Source organism: Cottoperca gobio, chromosome 13 (assembly GCF_900634415.1).
Source record: "Cottoperca gobio chromosome 13, fCotGob3.1, whole genome shotgun sequence".
Classification (NCBI taxonomy): domain Eukaryota; kingdom Metazoa; phylum Chordata; class Actinopteri; order Perciformes; family Bovichtidae; genus Cottoperca; species Cottoperca gobio.
In genome coordinates this window covers 538,410-564,783 of record NC_041367.1, presented here as the reverse complement: position 1 = coordinate 564,783, position 26,374 = coordinate 538,410, and the positions used below count along the sequence as shown (strand labels likewise).

At 43.0% G+C, this 26,374-nt stretch overlaps 3 protein-coding genes across 3 annotated transcripts; 1 reads left to right on the top strand and 2 right to left on the bottom strand.

Moving 5' to 3' along the window:
* The first annotated feature begins 5,961 nt into the window (after window positions 1-5,961).
* LOC115018054 (olfactory receptor 2A14-like) lies at window positions 5,962-6,891 on the top strand. Its single transcript, XM_029446859.1, has one exon. The coding sequence runs from the start codon at window positions 5,962-5,964 to the stop codon at window positions 6,889-6,891; it is 930 nt and encodes a 309-aa protein (XP_029302719.1).
* Window positions 6,892-18,850: 11,959 nt separating this feature from the next.
* On the bottom strand, window positions 18,851-19,834 carry LOC115018045 (olfactory receptor 1030-like). Its single transcript, XM_029446850.1, has one exon. It carries the CDS (start codon window positions 19,832-19,834, stop codon window positions 18,884-18,886), a length of 951 nt encoding a protein of 316 aa, XP_029302710.1. The 3' UTR covers window positions 18,851-18,883.
* A 4,169-nt stretch (window positions 19,835-24,003) lies between these two features.
* LOC115018032 (olfactory receptor 2A14-like) lies at window positions 24,004-25,051 on the bottom strand. Its single transcript, XM_029446831.1, has one exon. The coding sequence runs from the start codon at window positions 25,049-25,051 to the stop codon at window positions 24,188-24,190; it is 864 nt and encodes a 287-aa protein (XP_029302691.1). The 3' UTR covers window positions 24,004-24,187.
* Between the last annotated feature and the right edge of the window lie 1,323 nt (window positions 25,052-26,374).

The window sequence follows — 26,374 nt, the reverse complement described above, 5'->3', positions numbered from 1 at the left end:
ACGCTAAGAGCCCGCCTTACATTCAGGAAGTGCTTGGACAGCGTGGAACATTCGAAATATTATGTTTTGACAGTTTATGATCACAAAATGTTACAAATCGAACAGCTGATTTCACAGCTGTTCCTGGGCTTTTATCGATGTTCACGGTGGATATATTTTACCAGAAACGAATGTGTGGACATTTGGCAATGACGCAGGAGCTTTTTTTTTTATTATTGCTGACAACAGGATATTTATGAGGCATCATAGGTAAGTGGGCTCAAAGTTATAATTTTGATTTTGAGTGTGCTTGCTAGTTTGTAGATTGTACCTGCTGTTGTGATTTTCATCTCAAAATCTAAATAGACGAGATTGTAAGCTTTCTAAAAATGTTTTTAAAAAATACCACATCCAGCATGATGAAATGTACACAACACATGGCACAATAAAACTCCTGCTAACCATAATCCTAAACCTAACCCTAACCCTCCGCAAACGGTAAGAGGTTAAAGAAGTTGTAGTTTTTCTGCCTAAACTTAAAGAAGATATAGTTTTGCTTCCTAAACCTAAAGAAGTTGTAGTTTTGTTACTTAAACTTTGAGAAGTTGTAGTTTTGTTGCCTGAATGTAAAGAAATTGTAGTTTTGTTGCCTGAAAGTAAAAAAGTTTAGTTTCGTTGCCGAAACCTAAAGAAGTTGTAGTTTTGATGCCTAAAAAGAGACGGGGTTCTAGTCCGACTGAGAAAATTTATGAAATGAGTATTCTTCAGGGGCGTCCCGGTAGCTCAACCGGTAGCACAGGCGTCCTATATACAAAGGCTTAGGCCTTGCCCACAGCGGCCACTGGTTAGAGTCCGACCTGTGGCATTTGCTGTATGTCGTTCCCCCTCTCTCTCTCTCTCTCTCTCCCCCTTTCACAATCTACTCTTCTCTATCATAAAGGCATGACAAGCCCAAATATATAACTTAAAAAATAAAAAGAGTATTCTTCTGGCAAAAATCCAATCCCTGGATAATAAACTGTATGAACTCCGAAGCAGGATGTCATTTCTACGGGATATTAAGAACTGTAACGTTACGTTTATAACGGAGACTTGGTTTCAATCCTGAACTTCGCCATTGCTCCACACAGATTTTCCATTCATCGCCAGGACCGGACAATAAACTCTGGGAAGAGTAAGGGAGGAGGTGTCAGCTTCATGATGAAGTGCTGCTCAGATGTGGAGATAATTTATTCGGACTCCATCCATCCATCGTCTACCGCTTATCCGGGGTCGGGTCGCGGGATCCCGAGGCGTTCCCAGACCAGTGAGGAGATATAATCTCTCCACCGAGTCCTGGGTCTTCCTCGGGGTCTCCTCCCAGCTGGACGTGCCTGGAACACCTCCCTAGGGAGCCGCCCAGGTGGCATCCTTACTAGATGACCGAACCACCTCAACTGGCTCCTTTCAACGTAAAGGAGCAGCGGCTCTACTCCGAGTCTCTCACTGATGGCTGAGCTTCTCACCCTATCTCTAAGGGAGACGCCACCCATCTGAGAAAACCCATTTCGGCCGCTTGTACCCGTGATTTCGTTCTTTCGGTCATGAACTAGCCTTCATAACCATAGGTGAGGGTGGGTAGGAACGAAGATCGACCGCTAGATTGAGAGCTTTGCCTTCTTGCTCAGCTCTCTCTTTGTCACAACGGTGCGTTAAAGCGACTGCAGTACCGCAGCCGCTGCGCCGATTCTCTGGCCAATCTCTCGCTCCATCGTTCCATCACTCACGAACAAGACCCTGGTCCGTCGTCCTGACTCCGGACAGGGTCTCTCCTTTCCTTTCTCTTTTTTTCATGAAGTCGTTTTTGAACCATTCTTAGTCTGGCCCCTCGTCTGAGACCAATTTGCCTTGGGAGACCTTACCAGGAGCACTAGGCTCCAGACAACACAGCTCTCAGGTTCATAGGGACACCCAAACCGCTTCACCACGATAAGGTGATGATTCTCAGAGAGGAATTTATTGGGACTGTTCACACAATTTAGGGCACCTTGTGATTGGCCGGCCTTTTTACCTGCAGGGGGAATTTTTGATGGTTGTGTTTACAGCCTTGTACATCCCACCGCACGCTAACAACAACAAAGCGCTGGAGGAGCTGTATGGGATTATCGACAGGACAGAGACTTCCGGATTTTAACAGCACCAACATGAAGAAAGTCGTGTTGAGAAACTATCAGCACATCAGCTGCCCCACTGAAAGATGCTAAAGACTGAAGCACCTGGATCGATTGAAAGAGGACGCTGGCACTGTCTGATGCCGCTTCTCCCTCTGAGCCAAAGTTTGAGTTATCTCTGTTCCTCTTCGACCGACGTTGGCTGGACAAAGTGACATCAGCTGGTTTAGCAAGAAGTCACTTGATAGCCAGCCGGACAGTCATCCCCCTGCTGATAGCGGATCACCATTCCGGATACCTCCTTGCACCCTGCCACTGCAAGGCATATCCCCAGACGGTCTCTCAACTGTCTCGGTGCGATCAAGCCTTGCTGTCCGAGAGACCTAGCCAGCCACCCTTCAGTCAGCGAGCGAGTGGCTAATAACTTTAGCTGCTACACTAGCAGCGACATTTCCCACAAAAGAATTATCAGTTCAACTTCAGCTTCTCAGCTCAGCCTGGATTATCTGCCATGCTGTGGACCACCCTGCTGTGTCTGTCTACCCATCTCTGGTCAGCAAGTCCGTGGCAAACACAAACGGCCACCAACTTTGCTTCTGTCCAGACCTGAATGACGCTAAAGTACTCCATCACGGAACTGCTCAACTTGAGAGATTACAGCACTCCAACTTGTATCCCAGCCATTAAACAACTTGGACTCCTACGCCGACCCCGTTACATCCACAGAAGTTTGTTTATTCCCATCCCATCCCATCGCACTGTCGCACGAATAACATGTCATCAGGGCACCGTTGCTCATGGAACTAGTTGTAGCACTGCGAGACCACCACGCACCAAGTAGGACAGAAAACATGGAGTGGATTTCAGCCTACTCTGGCCTCTATAGTCAACCACTCCGTCAAGCCTCAAAATAGAACTATTTAACACACAATCTCTCACAAACAAATCCTGACTCATACATAATCACACCCTAAACAAGGGGATTGACTTCATGTGTCTTACTGAGACTTGGCATCAGCCTGAGGCCTATTTTGCCCTAAATGAAGCCTGTCCTAGTGGCTATAATTACCTGGAGAAAGCCCGCCATACTGGTCGCGTTGGTGGCTTAGCCATAAAACACCGCAGTGACCTCAAATTGACCCCCATGTCTCTGCCCGACCTGTCTTCCTTTGAATGTCTTGTATTTAAATGCAAAACCCCCTTCCCCATGACTATTCTCCTCATCTACCGCCCACCCAAGCCAAACCCGGCCTTCATCTCAGAGATAAATGAACTTCTCACTTCACTCTGTACCACATCTACAAATACTGTCATACTTGGGGAAGTGAACATTCACGTCGACATCCCCTCCCGCCACCCTGCAGCTGAGTTCTTACAACTACTGGACATTCTCAACCTAAAACAACAGGTTGATATCCCCACACACACCAGGGGGCACACGCTCGACCTGGTCATCACTGACTCAGTCCCCATTAAAATCTGTTGGTGTACGATCTGGGAGTTTCCGATCACAAGGTCAACTCAATGGAGTTGAAATTGTCTCACCAGACCAAGCCTAAACTCCAAATTCACTTCAGAAATCTAAAATACATCAACACAGACTTCATGATGTTAGACCTCCAGCAAATCCCCTCTGCAAGACACAGTTCTACTCCAATATCATCAATCAAATCAAATGTATTTATATAGCCCAATATCACAAATTACACATTCGTCTCAGTGGGCTTTACAGACTGTATAGGATACGGCACCCTCTGTAATGACAGCCAAAGTCAGTCTTGGAGTTCCGCAGGGTTCTGTACTTGGACCGATTCTATTCACCTTATATATGCTTCCTTTGGGCAATATTATAAGGAACCACTCTATAAACTTTCATTGTTATGTGGATGATATCCAATTATATCTATCAATTAAACCAGACGAAACCAATCAATTGGCTAAACTTCAAGCATGCCTTAAGGACATAAAACTTGGATGTCTAGCAACCTTTTGATGTTAAACACAGACAACACTGAAGTTATTATACTTGGCCCTAAAGGCCTCCGAAACGTATTTTCTAATGACATAGAAGCTCTCGATGGCATTAATTTGGCCTCCAGCACCACTGTAAGGAATCTTGGCGTAAGGGATCTTTGATCAGGATTTGTCTTTTAACTCCCACATAAAACAAATCTCAAGGACTGCCTTCTTTCATCTACGTAACATTGCAAAAATAAGACAAATCCTGTCTCAAAATGATGCAGAAAAACTAGTCCATGTATTTGTTACTTCAAGGCTGGATTACTGCAACTCATTGTTTTCAGGTCGTCCCAAAAAGTCGCTTAAGACTCTTCAGTTGATCCAAAATGCAGCGGCACGTGTATTGACAAGAACAAGGAAACGGGATCATATTACTCCTGTATTAGCTGCACTGCACTGGCTCCCGGTAAAATACAGAATAGAATTCAAAATCCTTCTCCTGACTTACAAAGCAATTAATGGTCAGGCTCCAGCATATCTTAAAGATCTCATAGTACCTTATAAACCAACTAGAGCATTGCGCTCCCAGACTGCAGGGTTACTTGTATTTCCTAGAGTCTCCCATCCTAGTATAAAGAGCAGTGGAAAGCAATGTTATATACAGCGCCCGGGAGCAGTGTGGGGGTCCGGTGCCCAGGAGGCGAATCTGCACCTCTCCAGGTATAAATAACACACTCCGACTTGACCCGCCGACCCTCCGATTCCCAAGCCAAGTCCCTATGGACTGAGCTTCTGCCTCCCCCCCTGACCCCGAAATTCTCATCAGTTTGTCCTTAAATCCAAGTGGACAACTGTCCCCAATCTGAAAAAATTCTGTCCAGGCATTCTTGAGACATCCCATTCACAAAGATGGTATGGACGTGAGGTCACAGTGACCTTTGAACAACAAGGATTAATCAGTTAATCCTTGAGGCCACATAAGCGTTTGTATTTGTGCCAAATATCTCAGGAACACCTGGAAGGAATTCATTTAATAAAACAGACTATCCTGAACACAAGGATGACATTTTGGTGGTCAAAGGTGAAAGGTCAAGGTCACTGTGAACTCATGAAGCTCACGTATTTTAATGACTTGGCGCCTGGCAACAGCCGAGACCAGAGGCATTATGTTTTTATGGTTGTCTGTGCGTCCGTTCATCCGTCCCATTCTCGTGAACGCGATATCTCAGGAACGCCTTGAGGCTATTTCTTAAAATTTGAAACAAACATCCCCGAGGACTGAAGGATGAACTGATAGAAAGTACTGGTCAAAGATGGGGTTACAGTGACCTTTGACCAGCAAATTCTAAACCAGATCAACCGTGAGTCCAAGTGGACGTTTGAAATTCCTGCCAGGCGTTCCTGAGATATCGCGCTCACGAAAATGTGACAGATGGACGGAAACCAGACAACAAAGTATTAAAATAACTTGATGTAATAAAAATGTTGTGGTCAGTGTTGAAAATAAGGTTGGGTTCTGATTGTTCCCTGACTGGGACACAAGGAGTTCATTCCTGTATCAGTTTATATATTCATTAAACTCAGACATCTTCTTAAATGGCTAACAGTAAGCAGCCTGAAACACTTTCTAAAGTTAGAAATCAGTAACGAGGAGGTCCTTTGAGTCAGGCTGCTGCTGTGGGCGACTCCTGACTTGAGAAGTCTAAAAGAAGCAGAAGCAGAGTTTCAGCTCAGTTAGGACGGACTCACAGTCTGAGACAGCAGAGCAGTAGATAGTTGTTAGGGTTTGTGCTATCTAATGTAAGAAGTGAAGTAATTATTACAACTGGTTCATCCTCAGCTGATTGAACATGTGTTGTGATCCAAAACAAGGATGATGACAAACTCTACATATGTTTCATATTTCACACTAAGTGCCTACTTTGACACCGGGGTTTTTAAATACTTGTATTTCCTGATTGTTCTGACTTTATATGTGTTAATTATTTGCTCCAATGTGTTGCTGCTTGTGGTTATCTGTGTGAACAGAAACTTACATGAACCTATGTACCTTTTTCTGTGCAGCCTGTTTGTAAATGAACTGTTTGGTAGTACAGGGTTGTTTCCATTCCTTCTGGTTCAGATCGTTTCTGACGTTCACACTGTTTCTACTTCTTCTTGTTTCCTGCAGATTTTCTGTTTGTATTCATATGCGAATGTACAGCTTTATAACTTAGCCGTCATGTCTTATGACAGATATCTTGCTATCTGTTGTCCTCTGCAATATAACTCACGTATGACGTCTAACAAGGTTACTGTGCTTATTGTTCTGACATGGTTATTCCCTCTTCTTAATGTTGTTGTCATGATGTCTCTGAGCATCTCTTTACAGCTGTGTGGGAACATCATTAACAAAGTGTACTGTGATAACTTCTCTGTTGTTAAACTGGCCTGTTCTGACACTACAGTCAATAATGTTTATGGGATTGTTTACATGTTAACTGTAATAGTTGCTCTTATAATACTAATCCTCTTCTCCTACATGAGGATCCTTAAAGTGAGTTTCTCTGGTTGTAAGCAGACGAGACAGAAAGCTGTCAGTACCTGCACACCTCACCTCGCTTCTCTGCTCAACTTCTCTTTTGGTTGTTTCTTTGAGATATTACAGAGCAGGTTTAATATGAGCAGTGTCCCCAATATGTTGCGTATTGTTTTATCTTTATACTTTCTCACTTGCCAACCGCTCTTCAACCCTTTAATATACGGACTGAATTTGACAAAAATCCGCATCATATGTAAAAGTCTTGTCTTTGGTAAAGTGTAAGGTACTGATGTTGTACGTCATTTATTTATTCCGCTTTAATAACATGAAAATAAATCTGGAAAAATAGATGCTTCGTCAATAGTAATGTGTGTAGAAAATGTAACAATATATAAAATATATAAAGGTTGGTTTAAAGGTTTGAATCTTTGAGTGACAAATTGTCCAGTTTGTGATTTGTTAAGTTTGTATGAAAGATGAATCATTAAGTGCATTAGATTTATTAGCAAGGTGCACTTTTGTCACACAAATCAGAAAAGCATGTACATTTTTACAATTGCAGAAAGTGTACAGTTGCTGCTTTAATATTAGTGGCGGTAGAAAGACACTGAGATCAAAGTCCTGAGCTGAAACACAATTAGAATAAAGTGCAGACTCTTCCAGTTTCTGATGTGTAATAAGTGTCGTTCCTACCCAGCTGGTAGGACATACATTCTTATGCAATAATGTCTTAATATATTGCTTATATTTTTCTTTTATAAATATTCCTGTGTTATGAAGATGTTTTCTTTACTGCTTTTTTGTTGAAAGGTGCTGAACAGATAAACTTGCCTTGCATTTGAGTCCAATAAACACAAAACAATTCATGTGTAAAATGCAGTAAAAAACGTCTTCATTTATCCAAACCAAATATTTTAAATGTGCCTGAAGCAGTCCCTACAGTACATCACTAAACAAACACATACATGAAGAGTGCCCTCAGTCCTACAATCTGCATCAAATCACCAAAGCTTAAATGTTAGGCTCAACAGACAACCAAATACACAATATACAATGTCAATGTCAAAATCAACAATGATGACTTCAAGGAAGTTATCCCTAAAGAAGTTTGAATGCAACTTGTTTCAATCAAATATTTCCTTCTTAAAAGGAATCAATAATATGAGTGAGGGGACACAACAAAGTTTACTGCGTTTTTTAATCTGTGTTTTTGACAAGAAAGTGACAGTTTGTTTTCACAATTGTTTCTTTCCTTGTTACTGTATGTTGATTGCCTGGGTCCAGACCATGCAGCAACCTCCGATGCTAAAAATCGAACGTAAAGGACGTAATCTCCTCAGACCCCCATGTTAAAATGTCCAACTTTACAGCAGAAATAAACATGTTTACAGCCTGGTACAAAAAAAGGTTTCGGTCTCTATCGCTAAATTCCATATTCATGACAACGGTATATTTATATCAAATCAAATCAAATTTATTTGTATAGCCCAATATCACAAATTATACATTTGTCTCAGTGTGCTTTACAGACTGTACAGGTTACGACACCCTATAACTCACGGGTATACACGTGTCGCTAGCTGGGTCCCTCTCAGTTCCACCGACGCCGGCCATATTTAATTTAATTCAAATGGAAGCAAGACGGTATGTAAATCAACACTTGTATTGCGTGGTGACTTGTTTAGAACAGTGTACCAAGTCTATAAGGTTGTACTAGGTGTGTAATTGTACTTTATATGCGTAAATGTGCGCGTCTTCTTCAAGTAGCCTGCGTCCTAGCAGAGACTGTGTGCAGGCTGGAGCTGGAGAAGAGGAGGTGTCACCAGAAATCACGAGGTGTCACCAGAGATCACATTCAGGCCTGTAGATGGAGCTGTGGGGATGCTGGATGATCTGGTGATGCTGTCAGACACAGAAGCCCCTCACCACATCACACCACAAGATGGCAGACTGAGGCAGAGCCCGATGATGGACCCCAGGTGTCCAACCCCCTCTCGATATGGGAAACCCAAGACCAGGTGACATTTATTCCCACTTTGATGCTGCAGTTTTCAAACTCCTCTCTGAATACACAAACAAGAATGCATCCAAAAGCCTGGAGAGAGGGAGACAGTTCATCTGGACTGAAATAACTCCAGAAGAAATGAAGAAGTCCACAGGCATGTTGCTGTACATGTCAGTTTTGGACCTGCAGAAAGATGAGCAACTTTTGGTGTAAGCAAACCATTTTCCATGTGTCATTCCCTGCCACTGTCATGTCCCCAGACTGTACAGGACTGTTCATGGCCATTTGATCTAATCTTCATATGAGTGACCCAGAGAAAACAGGAGCAACAGGAACAGTCACTGGCAGTACCACCAAGACCTCTGCATGTGAAGGGACACTGAGAGAGGAGAGAATTACCCTGTGTGGGGAAAAACGCCTGGACATATTTTCCATTTTATGGCCTGTTTTTGCAGATGTAAGAGTAAAAGACTCAAAACTTTTACTGGAAATAGTTGTATACATTTCAAACTTCAAATGTAACATGTTAAATCTCTTACTCATGTACAATTGCAGTGTTTTTTGTTCACTAAACCAAATTTCGCTGTTGTGTTTCTCTTCATTTCTCTTATTACACTCTCATAACATGCAATAAATTGTAAATGACTGCCAGATATGGAAAGTTCCAGGTATTGTTGGAAAATGGGCAAAAGCACTTACACATTTTCTGACCTTTTTATAGTAAAAATAAGCAAAAAGTCCAGGCGAAAATGTTGAGGCTTTTTAAGCTCAGGTGTTAAAGGGTTAACCGGAGTTATACGGTGGTGTCACTGCCGAGATGGCCACGGGGGGAGTCGCCCACTTTGAGCTTCACAACCGCTCTTCAGAAACCTGTGAGTGATGTCAGAGAGACTACGTCCATATTTTATACAATTATATGGTTAAAGTACAAGATTAGTAAAAATTAGAATACTAGTTGAAAAGTACATCATAAATAAATAAATGCTGTATTAATGCGTGAATCTGTGTTGAATAACATGGGGCTTGTTATAAGGGTATGGTGCTTTATTATTTCAACAGGAGGTGAAGGTGGGGGCCTTGTTATGTTGACCGAAGGCTACAAAATTGGTTCAAGGAATATGACATTTTGGGATATTGGGCTTTCCCCTACCCACCACTATAGCATTGCCTCTGGAACCAGGAGCTGGCCCAGGGTGAAAGGTATCAAGTGGTAGCAGGGACACTCAGCAGTTCCTGCAGTTTAGAAGTTACCTGAGCAGTTCAGAATAACTGACTTCCTTGGAGGTGTTGATCTGGAGAGGGTACCGCCTACAGAGTCAACCATTCTGCCTTGACACCTTAATGAAATGCTTGATCTGGAACCTGGGGAGAGTTGCCACTCCAAATGTGGATCTGGGGCTCAAGTCAAGGCCCCCTGAGGAAAATTTGTCAACTTCAGGTATGGTAGTGGACAGAGGCCAAATCTTCACAGTGACATATTTGGGGGCTGAAATGTGGCAACCTTGTTCCTTGGGCCACTGTCAACGTGGTCTGTTGATTTTAGCCTCTTAGCCCAAAGCACTTTGAAGATTTAGGTGGACAGACTTTGTCCACTTCCAATACATTACCATAGAGCCTATGGTAATGGCAGTGGACAAGTAGCATCTTCCACAGGCGTGTGATTTGGCTCACTATATGGACAAAGGTAGTGGGCCATTCGTCTTAATCATTGAGTTCAGGTGTTTCATTCAGTCCCATTGCCACAGGTGTATAACATCCGATTGGCTCAAATGAAGTGTCAATCTAACGCTAAGAGCCCGTCTTACATTCAGGAAGTACTTGGACAGCGTGGAACATTCAAAATATTATATTTTGACAGTTTATGATCACAAAATGTTACAAATCGAACAGCTGATTTCACAGCTGTTCCTGGGCTTTTATCGATGTTCACGGTGGATATATTTAACCAGAAACGAATGTGTGGACATTTGGCAATGACGCAGGAGCTTTTTTTTTTTTTATTATTGCTGACAACAGGATATTTATGAGGCATCATAGGTAAGTGGGCTCAAAGTTATAATTTTGAGTGTGCTTGCTAGTTTGTAGATTGTACCTGCTGTTGTGATTTTCATCTCAAAATCTAAATAGACGAGATTGTAAGCTTTCTAAAAATGTTTTTAAAAAATACCACATCCAGCATGATGAAATGTACACAACACATGGTATAATAAAACTCCTGCTAACCCTAATCCTAAACCTAACCCTAACCCTCCGCAAACGGTAAGAGGTTAAAGAAGTTGTAGTTTTTCTGCCTAAACTTAAAGAAGATATAGTTTTGCTTCCTAAACCTAAAGAAGTTGTAGTTTTGTTACTTAAACTTTGAGAAGTTGTAGTTTTGTTGCCTGAATGTAAAGAAATTGTAGTTTTGTTGCCTGAAAGTAAAAAAGTTTAGTTTCGTTGCCGAAACCTAAAGAAGTTATAGTTTTGATGCCTAAAAAGAGACGGGGTTCTAGTCCGACTGAGAAAATTTATGAAATGAGTATTCTTCAGGGGCGTCCCGGTAGCTCAACCGGTAGCACAGGCGTCCTATATACAAAGGCTTAGGCCTTGCCCACAGCGGCCACTGGTTAGAGTCCGACCTGTGGCATTTGCTGTATGTCGTTCCCTCTCTCTCTCTCTCCCCCTTTCACAATCTACTCTTCTCTATCATAAAGGCATGACAAGCCCAAATATATAACTTAAAAAATAAAAAGAGTATTCTTCTGGCAAAAATCCAATCCCTGGATAATAAACTGTATGAACTCCGAAGCAGGATGTCATTTCTACGGGATATTAAGAACTGTAACGTTACGTTTATAACGGAGACTTGGTTTCAATCCTGAACTTCGCCATTGCTCCACACAGATTTTCCATTCATCGCCAGGACCGGACAATAAACTCTGGGAAGAGTAAGGGAGGAGGTGTCAGCTTCATGATGAAGTGCTGCTCAGATGTGGAGATAATTTATTCGGACTCCATCCATCCATCGTCTACCGCTTATCCGGGGTCGGGTCGCGGGATCCCGAGGCGTTCCCAGACCAGTGAGGAGATATAATCTCTCCACCGAGTCCTGGGTCTTCCTCGGGGTCTCCTCCCAGCTGGACGTGCCTGGAACACCTCCCTAGGGAGCCGCCCAGGTGGCATCCTTACTAGTTGACCGAACCACCTCAACTGGCTCCTTTCAACGTAAAGGAGCAGCGGCTCTACTCCGAGTCTCTCACTGATGGCTGAGCTTCTCACCCTATCTCTAAGGGAGACGCCACCCATCTGAGAAAACCCATTTCGGCCGCTTGTACCCGTGATTTCGTTCTTTCGGTCATGAACTAGCCTTCATAACCATAGGTGAGGGTGGGTAGGAACGAAGATCGACCGCTAGATTGAGAGCTTTGCCTTCTTGCTCAGCTCTCTCTTTGTCACAACGGTGCGTTAAAGCGACTGCAGTACCGCAGCCGCTGCGCCGATTCTCTGGCCAATCTCTCGCTCCATCGTTCCATCACTCACGAACAAGACCCTGGTCCGTCGTCCTGACTCCGGACAGGGTCTCTCCTTTCCTTTCTCTTTTTTTCATGAAGTCGTTTTTGAACCATTCTTAGTCTGGCCCCTCGTCTGAGACCAATTTGCCTTGGGAGACCTTACCAGGAGCACTAGGCTCCAGACAACACAGCTCTCAGGTTCATAGGGACACCCAAACCGCTTCACCACGATAAGGTGATGATTCTCAGAGAGGAATTTATTGGGACTGTTCACACAATTTAGGGCACCTTGTGATTGGCCGGCCTTTTTACCTGCAGGGGGAATTTTTGATGGTTGTGTTTACAGCCTTGTACATCCCACCGCACGCTAACAACAACAAAGCGCTGGAGGAGCTGTATGGGATTATCGACAGGACAGAGACTTCACGGATTTTAACAGCACCAACATGAAGAAAGTCGTGTTGAGAAACTATCAGCACATCAGCTGCCCCACTGAAAGATGCTAAAGACTGAAGCACCTGGATCGATTGAAAGAGGACGCTGGCACTGTCTGATGCCGCTTCTCCCTCTGAGCCAAAGTTTGAGTTATCTCTGTTCCTCTTCGACCGACGTTGGCTGGACAAAGTGACATCAGCTGGTTTAGCAAGAAGTCACTTGACAGCCAGCCGGACAGTCATCCCCCTGCTGATAGCGGATCACCATTCCGGATACCTCCTTGCACCCTGCCACTGCAAGGCATATCCCCAGACGGTCTCTCAACTGTCTCGGTGCGATCAAGCCTTGCTGTCCGAGAGACCTAGCCAGCCACCCTTCAGTCAGCGAGCGAGTGGCTAATAACTTTAGCTGCTACACTAGCAGCGACATTTCCCACAAAAGAATTATCAGTTCAACTTCAGCTTCTCAGCTCAGCCTGGATTATCTGCCATGCTGTGGACCACCCTGCTGTGTCTGTCTACCCATCTCTGGTCAGCAAGTCCGTGGCAAACACAAACGGCCACCAACTTTGCTTCTGTCCAGACCTGAATGACGCTAAAGTACTCCATCACGGAACTGCTCAACTTGAGAGATTACAGCACTCCAACTTGTATCCCAGCCATTAAACAACTTGGACTCCTACGCCGACCCCGTTACATCCACAGAAGTTTGTTTATTCCCATCCCATCCCATCGCACTGTCGCACGAATAACATGTCATCAGGGCACCGTTGCTCATGGAACTAGTTGTAGCACTGCGAGACCACCACGCACCAAGTAGGACAGAAAAAATGGAGTGGATTTCAGCCTACTCTGGCCTCTATAGTCAACCACTCCGTCAAGCCTCAAAATAGAACTATTTAACACACAATCTCTCACAAACAAATCCTGACTCATACATAATCACACCCTAAACAAGGGGATTGACTTCATGTGTCTTACTGAGACTTGGCATCAGCCTGAGGCCTATTTTGCCCTAAATGAAGCCTGTCCTAGTGGCTATAATTACCTGGAGAAAGCCCGCCGTACTGGTCGCGTTGGCGGCTTAGCCATAAAACACCGCAGTGACCTCAAATTGACCCCCATGTCTCTGCCCGACCTGTCTTCCTTTGAATGTCTTGTATTTAAATGCAAAACCCCCTTCCCCATGACTATTCTCCTCATCTACCGCCCACCCAAGCCAAACCCGGCCTTCATCTCAGAGATAAAGGAACTTCTCACTTCACTCTGTACCACATCTACAAATATTGTCATACTTGGGGAAGTGAACATTCACGTCGACATCCCCTCCCGCCACCCTGCAGCTGAGTTCTTACAACTACTGGACATTCTCAACCTAAAACAACATGTTGATATCCCCACACACACCAGGGGGCACACGCTCGACCTGGTCATCACTGACTCAGTCCCCATTAAAAATCTGTTGGTGTACGATCTAGGAGTTTCCGATCACAAGGTCAACTCAATGGAGTTGAAATTGTCTCACCAGACCAAGCCTAAACTCCAAATTCACTTCAGAAATCTAAAATACATCAACACAGACTTCATGATGTTGGACCTCCAGCAAATCCCCTCTGCAAGACACAGTTCTACTCCAATATCATCAATCAAATCAAATGTATTTATATAGCCCAATATCACAAATTACACATTCGTCTCAGTGGGCTTTACAGACTGTATAGGATACGGCACCCTCTGTAATGACAGCCAAAGTCAGTCTTGGAGTTCCGCAGGGTTCTGTACTTGGACCGATTCTATTAACCTTATATATGCTTCCTTTGGGCAATATTATAAGGAACCACTCTATAAACTTTCATTGTTATGTGGATGATACCCAATTATATCTATCAATTAAACCAGACGAAACCAATCAATTGGCTAAACTTCAAGCATGCCTTAAGGACATAAAACTTGGATGTCTAGCAACCTTTTGATGTTAAACACAGACAACACTGAAGTTATTATACTTGGCCCTAAAGGCCTCCGAAACACATTTTCTAATGACATAGAAGCTCTCGATGGCATTAATTTGGCCTCCAGCACCACTGTAAGGAATCTTGGCGTAAGGGATCTTTGATCAGGATTTGTCTTTTAACTCCCACATAAAACAAATCTCAAGGACTGCCTTCTTTCATCTACGTAACATTGCAAACATAACATCCTGTCTCAAAATGATGCAGAAAAACTAGTCCATGCATTCGTTACTTCAAGGCTGGATTATTGCAACTCATTGCTCTCAGGTTGTCCCAAAAAGTCGCTTAAGACTCTTCAGTTGATCCAAAATGCAGCGGCACGTGTATTGACAAGAACAAGGAAACGGGATCATATTACTCCTGTATTAGCTGCTCTGCACTGGCTCCCGGTAAAATACAGAATAGAATTCAAAATCCTTCTCCTGACTTACAAAGCAATTAATGGTCAGGCTCCAGCATATCTTAAAGATCTCATAGTACCTTATAAACCAACTAGAGCATTGCGCTCCCAGACTGCAAGGTTACTTGTATTTCCTAGAGTCTCTAAGAGTACAATGGGAGCCAGAGCCTTCAGCTATCAAGCTCCTCTCCAGTGGAACCAGCTTCCAGTTTGTGTTCGGGAGGCAGACACACTCTCCACATATAAGAGTAGGCTAAAGACTTTCCTTTTTGATAAAGCTTATAGTTAGGGCTTACTCAGGCTTGCCTTGGATCAGCCCCTAGTTATGCTGCTATAGGCTTAGACTGCCGGGGGACACCTCCCTGCTCTCTTCCTTCTCTTCCTCTCTCCTCCCCTCCCTCTCTTCTCCCTCTCTATCTGTATGCATTTATGTAAATGTATGTTACTAACTCATCATCCGGGGCATCATCCCCAGAGTTTCTGTGTCTCATGTGGCAGGTTGCCACTGATAAAGTTTATGTCAGGATCAGGAATCGTGGCTGCGCATGCTGCCCTGGTCCTGCTGGACACCGGGAAGCCTTTTTGACATTGACGGCATATATTTCACGTCTGTCCGTCCTGGGAGAGGAATCCCTCCTCAGTTGCTCTCCCTGAGGTTTCTTCCATTTCTTTCCCCCAATTTTTTGACGGCCGACAAAAACGGCCCGACATTGCTAGTGGGAACCGGGCTATACTGTGTGTGTCTTGACCCCTGCAGAACCCCTGAGAGTAACTCAACGAACCCCTGGGGTTTGATCGATCCCAGCTTAAGAAACACTGCGTTAGAGGCTGGTTGACTTGTGGGGAGCCTAGTCACTAGGGAAGTAAAGAAAACTTCAATGGCAAGGCGCCAGGCTTTTTATGAGATTCACCTTGAGAGGATTCGCCCGAAAGCTTTGGACATGGTGGGCTGTCTTATATAAGACGTTTCTTCCATGTCACATGGAGGGTAAGCATTGCGAATCCATTAGGATCATTGTGGATTATGTGCTTCTCGTAAAGATACCGGAAAGGTGTTGGAAGTTTGCCCATCCAGTCTACCTTGAGGCATTCCTGAGATGTTGATGACGGACGGACATCCACTCGCCTTGGCTCAAGGCCCGAAAACAATAACGTGGATGGACAACCCGAAAACGTAATAGCTGCAGCCCTGGCTGTTGGCGGCGCAGAGGCATGAATAATTTTAGTTAGGTCATAAGTTCACAGTGACCTTTGACCACAAAATGTTAATCAGTTCATCCTAGAGTCCAAAAGGACATTTGTCCCAAATCCAAAGATATAGGGTTAATGACCCTCGACCCCGAAATTCTCATTACTTTATCCTTAAGTCCAAGTGAACATTTGTGCCAACTATCTCAGGAATTCCTGGAGGGAATTTCTTTATATTTAACAAAAACCTTCTTGGATTCAAGGATGAAATAATTACATTTAGGTCGTCAAATGTGAAGGGTCAAGGTCATTGTTTTCCGTCCATCCTATTCCCGTGAATGTGATATTGCAGAAAGACCTTCAAATTTGACGTGAATAAAAATCCCTCCAGGTGGGTTTGAGATATTGCGTTCATGGAAATAGAAATTGAAGATTTGAATTGAATCAACTTTTAATCCTAACACATGTACAAAGCACAGCACACACAGTGAAATGTAGACTCTGCGTTTTCCCATCCTAGTATAATGAGCAGTGGAAACCAATGTTATATACAGCGCCCAGGAGCAGTGTGGGGGTCCGGTGCCCAGGAGGCGAATCTGCACTGCATCTGTGTCCCTCAAGGGTCGGTTCTCGGCCCCACTCTGTTCACCCTCTCTACACTCTGCCCCTTGGCCGTGTCATCAGCCAGCATGGAATACCATTCCATTGCCACGCTGATGACATACAGCTATATATAAAAACCAACTCTATGCCACATGCAGCCCCACTGTCGACATCTTCATCATCATCATCATCATCATTAAACACCTGCCTTGAGGACATAAAAGCTTGGATGAAAGAAGAGTTCCTTCAACTAAATAGCTCAAAAATAGAGGTTATTTAGTTGGCACACCACACCAGGTCTCCCCCCATAACCCACATCACTTTTTCTGGCCAAGACATACCCTATCACCATCAGTTACCAACCCTAACCCTAATCCTAACCACTGCAGTAGGCTGGGTCCAAGACAAGAAGATGTGGCCGAGCGGAATAGCCAACCCCATTTCAGTTGTGAGCATTGATTGACTAATACAGCCTGATATTGCCTGTATTAGTCGGATGTCTAACACTAAAGCCTGTTTGTTTTCCACCCAACCTTCTCTCTGTCCGTCATTTTTACTGAGAGAGTGCGGGACACACTCACTCAGTACGCTCATAAAAAAATTTGCATATCAATTTAAGTGCTTCGTGAACTAACAGCCAGACACCATCCAGCAATCGGGATGCGTGTGCTTCACTTTTGGGAATATCCCCGGTCCAGGTCCACGGTCCTCCTCCCTGCTGAACAGGGAGCCAAGCCCTGCTTTCCCTTTCTGAGTAGTATAACGCTTTTCTAGAACTTCCTTAAGAACAACTGACAGACCTTCTATCTGGCCCAATCATATTCCATGTCACCAGCCTCCTCCGGGATGCACTAAAAAAAGGAGGCAGTAGGAGTTGAAAACTTCCCCTTCAGGTTTCTGCGTCATTGCCCACATAAGCGCTGAAATTCCCCAGCAGAACTATAGAGTTCCCAGTCCATACCCTTTTCAGGACGCCACCGAGAGACTCCAAGAAGGCCAGGTGCTTGTTGATTAAAGCAAACAGAGTGGAATTTTGAAATGTATACAAGGTTCAAAGGCCAGGCATCAGTGTACAGCGGCAGTAATAGCAGTTACCTTATGTAAGTTACTCTACAAGGAAGCTAATATATGATAATAAACAGATAAAAACTAAGCAAATCCTCTTTCCCACCACGAATACTTGTACATTTCAGGTCATTGAGCAGACGCTCTTCTCCAGAGTGACTTACAGTGAACTAACTACAGGGACAGTCTCCCTGGAGCAACTGGGGGTTAAGTACCTTGCTCAGGGCGACAATGGTGGCAGCCCAGGTATTGAACTCACCACCACCCCTGTGTACTACACATATAGCCTGAATCCTGTTTAACTTTAATGGAAAAGTGTTTACATCAATGATGCTTGGAGCTCAAACGTTGTCAAAATTGATGGACAATGTTTCCCTGATATCAAACCTTTAATGTTAAGATGCAGAACATTAACATTATCTGCTCAGAGATACAGGACACTTCTGTTTTTGTTTTGTGTTTTTATGTGTAGCATAGAAAGGGACACAAACTGCATTTCATTGTGCCACACAATGCTGTACAATGACAATTAATGAAACTTGAACCTCATATAGTTTAAAGTATAACTAATAACATCTTTGTTGAATGAAAACAGTTTGAAGCACAAACATTTAAAAACCTAGAATCCTTTTTGTATTCAAATAAATTAAATAATTTTGCTTGTAAATGTCTCCTTGTGTCCCTTTATTAGGGAAAAACACATTATTTGTAAAATGTTCATTCTTCCCTAAAGTTATTTATGCTCCTCAACTTTACATGTGCTCCTTGGGAAACCGGCTGCAAAGAGCTCTGCAATCTTAACCTTTCATATTACATTTATTTCTTAAATCAAAAAAATAGTTCATGAATTCCATTACAGCATTTCTCTATAACGAACTGTTATAGGTTTCTATAAAGTATTTCTTCATAGCAATTTCATTAAGTTAATTCAGCTTTAAGAACATTTATATGAATATTGTCTATATTAATACATTTGATTTGTTTTTAAGTTTTTTTTTTCCATTGAGTTGCACGTTTTTAAATCAGCACTTTTCAAGGCAAGATATAAAAAATCATTTACTGACACTTTAGTCACTTCAGTTATTTAATCTATTTCTGCGACCAGCCAACATTTTATAACAGACATGTTTACATGTATTTCGTATTTTGGACATTTGCAGTCCATACATGAGAGGATTCAGAAGTGGCTGGATGATGAGAAAATACAGCGAGAGAATAATACGCAGCACACTGGGGATACTGCTCATATCAAATCTACTCTGAACTATTTCAAAGAAACAACCAAAAGAGAAGTTGAGCAGAGAAGCGAGGTGAGGTGTGCAGGTACTGACAGCTTTCTGTCGCGTCTGCTTACAACCAGAGAAACACACTTTAAGGATCTGAAAGTAAGAGAAGAGGATTGGAAGCAGAGGGACTAAGATGGTGAGAACAATACCAACAATACCATAAATGTTGTTGACCCGAGTGTCAGAACATGCCAACTTCACAACGAGGTAGTTGTGACAATACAAACTGTTTATGATGTTTCCACACAGTGTCAAACGGATGTTTAAGGATAAAGTTATTAAGAATTTCACAAAAGAGTACAACCATAACACAATAATAAAGACAACCGCCTTGTTAGACGTCATACGTGAGTTATATTGCAGAGGACAACAGATAGCAAGATATCTGTCATAAGACATGACGGCTAAATTACAAAACTCTACATGTGCATATGTATACAAACAGAAAATCTGCAGGAAACAAAAAGAAGTAGAAACAGTGTGAACGTCAGAGAGGATCTGAACCAGAAGGAATGGAAACAACCCTGTACTACCATACAGTTCATTTACAAACAGGCTGCACAGAAAAAGGTACATAGGTTCATGTAAGCTTCTGTTCACACAGATAACCACAAGCAGAGACGTGTTGACAACAACAATAACAATGTACAACATCGCAGTTATCATAAAATACAAGTATCTCAAATTTCCAACAAGCATATAAGTGCTAAGAAGGAAGTAGGATAAAGTTGAATTCACCATCATTCTAGTTTTCGGGCACAATTGTAAAATGGTTTGATTCTCATTTTTTAACCCTGACATGAAGAAGACATCATTCTCAATAACAAAGGCATTACTTACATATCTGCTGAGCTTTACTATGAAAGCACTGCCTCGCGTTTCTTTTTGTTTAAAATGATCAAACATATAGACAAAAAAACATATCAAAACATCATAAACTTAACACACCCAGCCTCACTGAATGTGTAAATAGATTTAAGTAGATTTCTTAAAAAGACTGAAATATTCACTGTACACACAGCGCACCAGTCACCAGCAGTGTTGCAGACTGCTGCAGGAACTGATGAGAGGCTGCAACCATATCTGCTTTTTATAACTCTTCATTACAAGGACCTGTCAACACAGGAGTCCCTCAGAGAATACTGTAGTTACCCAGCGAACAGACTTTGAACCCATTCTGCACACTTTACAAAAGGTCAAGGTGGTAGTGTCCATGTCAAAATTGGGGATGACAGAGGAAGTCCAAAACCAACATCACAAAGTGAACAAAAAGGTTAATAAATAGATAAATCTAAAAATTGCAAGATTCACCAACTTAACGTGGTGGAGGGTTTAGGGAGACCCTGGGAGCTGTGTTGTCCGGGTAATAGCTCAAAGGGAGGGGCCAGACCAAGAGCGGTTCAATGAGTCAGCCAAAAAGTAGTTGTAGCACCTCACCTGGAAAAGAGAAACCTGGGCCCCCTTCTGGAGTCAGACTTGGGGTGGGGGGAGTTTACCCGCGAGTATGCCGTGGCACATGAAGTTCAAACAGGCATAAGTCTACTTGAAGCCACCGTCGTGGAGTCTCATCGCTAGAACTACCCAATGTCTATCCGGGAAGGGTGCATCGCGTTCACAAACTAGCTCTAGGGACGTGGAACGTCAGCTCTCTGGCGGGGAAGGAGCCGGGGAGGGTGCTGAAGGTAAAGCGGCGTCAACTAGATATAGCTCACCTTCACACACAGCACCGGACTCTCTAGACCAGGGGTCGAGAACCTTTTTGGCTGGGAGAGCCATAACAGCCAAATATTTTTAAATGTAATTCCTTGAGAGCCATATATTTAATAAAATTTAGTTTTTAGTATAACACGTCTCCGAGTACTAAAAGCGCTATCAGTGTTTCCCCTACCATTGTCTGTACACCCACCACCCCTCCCCCCCTGATTATTTTTTTAAATATTTACAACTCACTTTTCACATTGAACAGGTCTCTTTTATTAAATAAACTAAACATTTATGTTATTTATCTCATTTATGAGCACGTTTCTGTGTCTACTGCACGGGTGTCAAACTCAAGGCCACAATTATATCCGGCCCGCGAGAAAATATCATAACTGGCCCGCCGGTTTTGGTAATGAAATCAATGTATGGCACAACCACTTGAAAATACATATATGAGGAAGTATCTGTGTGAGAAATGAAACTGCCCCGGGACAAACTGACGACAAACGGAGCGCCTGCGATGTGATGAAAAGAGCAGATAAGTGGAGAGGATGCGGGAGAAGATGCAGCTGAAGGTGTATCACTGCATCACACACCAGGAAGCGCTGTGTTGTAAAGCTCTGGAGATGGAACATGTAATAAGCACCGTAACACAGACAGGAAACTTTATAAGAGTCAATTTAAGTATTTTCTTGAGGAGATACATTCTGAACATGGCGGTGCGATGGCTGAGTCGAGGGAAAGTGCTGAATAGATTTTTCGAGTTGCGTGAGCAAATCTGCAGGAAGCAAAGGGAAACACTACAGATCTCTGGGACGAAAAGTAGCGATGTGAGCTGGCCTGTTTGTGCGACATAACGAAGCATCTCACTGTTAAACCTGCAGCTTCAGGGCCGTGTGATCACGGACATGTTTGATGCAATGAGAGCGTTCCAAGCCGAGCTGCCTGTGAGAGACTCTGATGCAGCAGGGATACGAGTTTCCAAACACTGACAAACATCTCCACCGCTGTGTTTCTGACTGCACATGAACTGCTCAGCAATCCGTTTGCAGTTGACATGGAAACAGCACATGTGAACATCCAAATGGAGCTGATTGACCTCCAGTGTAACGACACACTCAAGGCAAAGTGTGTCTCTGTGGGCGCTGCAGTTTCCAAGCTTCACACCCGAAACGATGCTTTAATTTTGGCTCACTCTGTGATTGAGTTTGACACCCCTGGTCTACTGCTTGCTTTGCGCAGTTTCTCCTCAGCTGTTTCGCGAAGGGCAGGGCTCCGCCCCTACACACACACACACACACACACACACACAGATTTCTTGGAGTCTCTGGGTGGCGTCCTGGAAAGGATACAGACTAAGGACTCTATAATTCTGCTGGGCAACAGCAATGGAGAAACCTGGACGGGGTGATTGAGAGGAACAGCTTCCCTGATCTATTCAAAGTGGTGCTTTGTTATTGGACGTCTGTGCTTGTCACGGAGTGGCCAAAACAAACACCATGTTCGAGCATAGGTTGGGTCATAAGTGAACTTGGTCCCAGAACAACTGAGGCCAAAGACCGAAGAGCAACTTTGTGGTCGTATCATCAGCTCTGTCATCTAATCACCACCTGGTGGGGAGTTCGATCAGCAGGCGGGAGAGGCTCCCGTACAGACCTGGCAAACACAAACGTGTAATGATGGTTAACTGGGATAGTCCGCAAGGTCATCAACTTGCATCTTCGGTAGATGAATCTCGACCCACATGTCCTCTGTGGAGGAGGCAGAGTTTGAAGACTCATGGAAATACTTATCCATGTCCCTGGCAGAAGTCGCTGAGGTAGTCAAAAAGCTCGAGGCAGAAAGGTGCCAGGGGTGGATGAGATTCGCCCTGAGACGCTGAAGTCTCTGGACACTGTTGGACTGTGTTGGTTGACATGCTTATTTAATGTCACATGGAGGTCGGGGACAGTGCCGGTGCAGTGGCAGACCTGGGTGGTGGGTCACATTTTTTAAAGGGGACCAGAGGGTGTGCTCCAATAACCAGGGTATCAGTGGACCAGCTCTTTCCCCTTCAGGCCTGTTGGAGGAGTCAAGGGAGTTTGCCCATCCAGTCTACATATGTTTTGTGGACTTGGAGAAGGCTTATGACCGCGTCCTGCAGGGAGTCCTTTGGGAATACAGATACCCGGTTGTTGCTACGAGCAATACGATCCTTGTTTTAGCACAGTGAGAGCTGTGTTCATATACTCGGAAAAAGTCAAACAGGTTTCCAGTTGGCCTCCACAAAAGGATCAGTCTTATTTTAATGCAATATTTGTACATTAGCAGGAATGCAGCACAACATGGAAGTGAAAGCAGTGCTCTGCAGATTTAAATGTGAAAGTGCATTAAAAATGTTTTGATCAAAAATAATCGTGATTCTAATTTTGGCCCTAATCGTGCAGCCCTAACTGTTAGTGATCATTATAAAAGTTGTACCACTACCACTAGTTGTCATGATCTTGGTTTCTGGTTCCTGTTTTATTTTGAAATGTTCCCTTCCCCTTGTGTCATGTCTGGTATTACTTCCTGCTCTTGTGTTTTCTGCCTTTCTCCCCAGCTGTGTCTCGTTCCCTCATTCAGTGTCTGTGTATATATCCCTGTCTGTCTCAGTGTTCTTTGTGGGATTGACATTCATGTTACCTGCCCATTTCTGCCCGTTCGTGTTCGTTATGGATCGAACCTTTTAACCTGCTGAGAATTATTTTCTTTTATTGTTGTAGAAATCTACAAATATCAAAAGTTGTTCTCCACCAAATCATTGCATTGTCTGGTGTTCCTCAAGGTCTTGGTGTCTTAATGTGGTATATTTGGGAGATTTTTGACCATTTTATTTTTCAAACTTGGCACCAAATCTTTGCATTAAATGGGATCTACACAGACATTGCTGCAACAACTTATGAAACATAATAGATGGGAATCATATACTTCCATCATAATGTTCAAAGTGACCATAATATATCATAATCATAATGACCTTATACAATCTAAACTTTCCAATTAAATAGGCGCCCAATTGAAAAACCCAGTTTATTACATATTTATGACCAACTACTTGACACACATTAATCTTCAGGTTCAGCTTTCAGATGATGTACAACACTTCAATGTGACAAATTGTTCACCTGCCATCTCCTCCTAAAGATCACCTGCCCCCCCCCCCCCCTAAAAAAGACAAACACGGGTTTACAAGAACAGAGATTTGACATTTGTCTGTGGATTCATGACTATTGGGATGCATGTGAATGTATATAATACATTTTAAATCAACAATATAAACATGGTGACATTTTTTCCATTGAGTTGCACGTTTTTAAATCAGCACTTTTCAAGGCAAGATATAAAAAATCATTTACTGACACTTTAGTCACTTCAGTTATTTAATCTATTTCTGCGACCAGCCAACATTTTATAACAGACATGTTTACATGTATTTCGTATTTTGGACATTTGCAGTCCATACATGAGAGGATTCAGAAGTGGCTGGATGATGAGAAAATACAGCGAGAGAATAATACGCAGCACACTGGGGACACTGCTCATATCAAATCTACTCTGAACTATTTCAAAGAAACAACCAAAAGAGAAGTTGAGCAGAGAAGCGAGGTGAGGTGTGCAGGTACTGACAGCTTTCTGTCGCGTCTGCTTACAACCAGAGAAACACACTTTAAGGATCTGAAAGTAAGAGAAGAGGATTGGAAGCAGAGGGACTAAGATGGAGAGAACAATACCAACAATACCATAAATGTTGTTGACCCGAGTGTCAGAACATGCCAACTTCACAACGAGGTAGTTTCTGCAATACAAACTGTTTATGATGTTTCCACACAGTGTCAAACGGATGTTTAAGGATAAAGTTATTAAGACTTTCACAAAAGAGTACAACCATAACACAATAATAAAGACAACCGCCTTGTTAAATGTCATACGTGAGTTATATTGCAGAGGACAACAGATAGCAAGATATCTGTCATAAGACATGACGGCTAAATTACAAAACTCTACATTTACATAAGAATACAAACAGAAAATGTGCAGGAAACAAAAAGAAGTAGAAACAGTGTGAACGTCAGAGAGGATCTGAACCAGAAGGAATGGAAACAACCCTGTACTACCAAACAGTTCATTTACAAACAGGCTGCACAGAAAAAGGTACATAGGTTCATGTAAGCTTCTGTTCACACAGATAACCACAAGCAGAGACGTGTTGACAACAACAATAACAATGTACAACATCGCAGTTATCATAAAATACAAGTATCTCAAATTTCCAACAAGCAAATAATCTCCAAGAATGAAATAAGAGAACATTAATGAAGTTGAATTCAAAGTCATTCTTTACGATGAGTCTCACAACTGAGCACAAATGAACTTCACAAACAGCCTGAATTTACCACTTCCTCCCTCACTGAGTGTTTAAGGAACTTTAAATCTGTCATTGAAACTTGAGCACGTCACACAGTGCAGAGTTTCTCATCTGCTGCAGAAACATCTGCTGCTTTATACCTTTTCAGAACACAAGAATCCAACAGGCCAGTCCCACTTTATCACCAGGGCCCACACCAGCTCAACACGCTCAATAATGATTCCTACAAGGGTTCCCAACCCTGGAGGGGCATCTGGGCCCAAATGGGCTTTCAGAGTAATGGTAAACTTTTCAAACTGTTGCAGTCTCTGAATAATCCGCCGTTGTAACAAAGGGCTGTCATACATGCCTCGCATACCAAGCCACAATAATATCTTCACTAAAATGTTGGTGATGGTCAAGATTAAACCCTGAATCCATCTCACTTTGTCGAGCGTAGGTCAGAGAGGATCTGAACCAGATGACAATTAACAACCCCGAACTACCAAGCAGCTCATTTACAATCAGGCTGCACAAAAGAATTAAGCTTTTTCTGACTTCTCTCAAATTTTCTCAAACCTTTGTCCTTGTGGAGAGTTGAACTCAAATTAACCCTATACAGTTAAAGTATAAAGAGTTAAAGTATAAAGAGTTAAGGCCCTGTCACACATATCCGGCGCATACGAAATATCGGCAATACATTGATATAAATTAAGGGTAAGTTGTGATCGTGCGAAGGACGTAGACGAATACTACTTATACCTTACATTAACGTACACCAGCGTAACACCACCTGCTCTTAACGAACACTACTTATACCTTACCTTATATCAACGTACACCAGCGTAACACCACCTGCTCTTAATGAACACTACTTAAACCTTACCTTATATCAACGTACACCAGCGTAACACCACCTGCTCTTAACAAACACTACTTATACCTTATATCAACGTACACCAGCGTAACACCACCTGCTCTTAACAAACACTACTTAAACCTTACATCAACGTACACCAGCGTAACACCGCCTGCTCTTAATGAACACTACTTATACCTTAATTTATATCAACGTACACCAGCGTAACACCGCCTGCTCTTAATGAACACTACTTAAACCTTACCTTATATCAACGTACACCAGCGTAACACCGCCTGCTCTTAACGAACACTACTTATACCTTACCTTACATCAACGTACACCAGCGTAACAC

Excerpts from the sequence above, each read along its gene's own strand:
- LOC115018054 (XM_029446859.1), top strand. The coding sequence starts at position 5,962 with ATGATGACAAACTCTACATATGTTTCATATTTCACACTAAGTGCCTAC.
- LOC115018045 (XM_029446850.1), bottom strand. The coding sequence starts at position 19,834 with ATGGTGAATTCAACTTTATCCTACTTCCTTCTTAGCACTTATATGCTT.
- LOC115018032 (XM_029446831.1), bottom strand. The coding sequence starts at position 25,051 with ATGTTGTACATTGTTATTGTTGTTGTCAACACGTCTCTGCTTGTGGTT.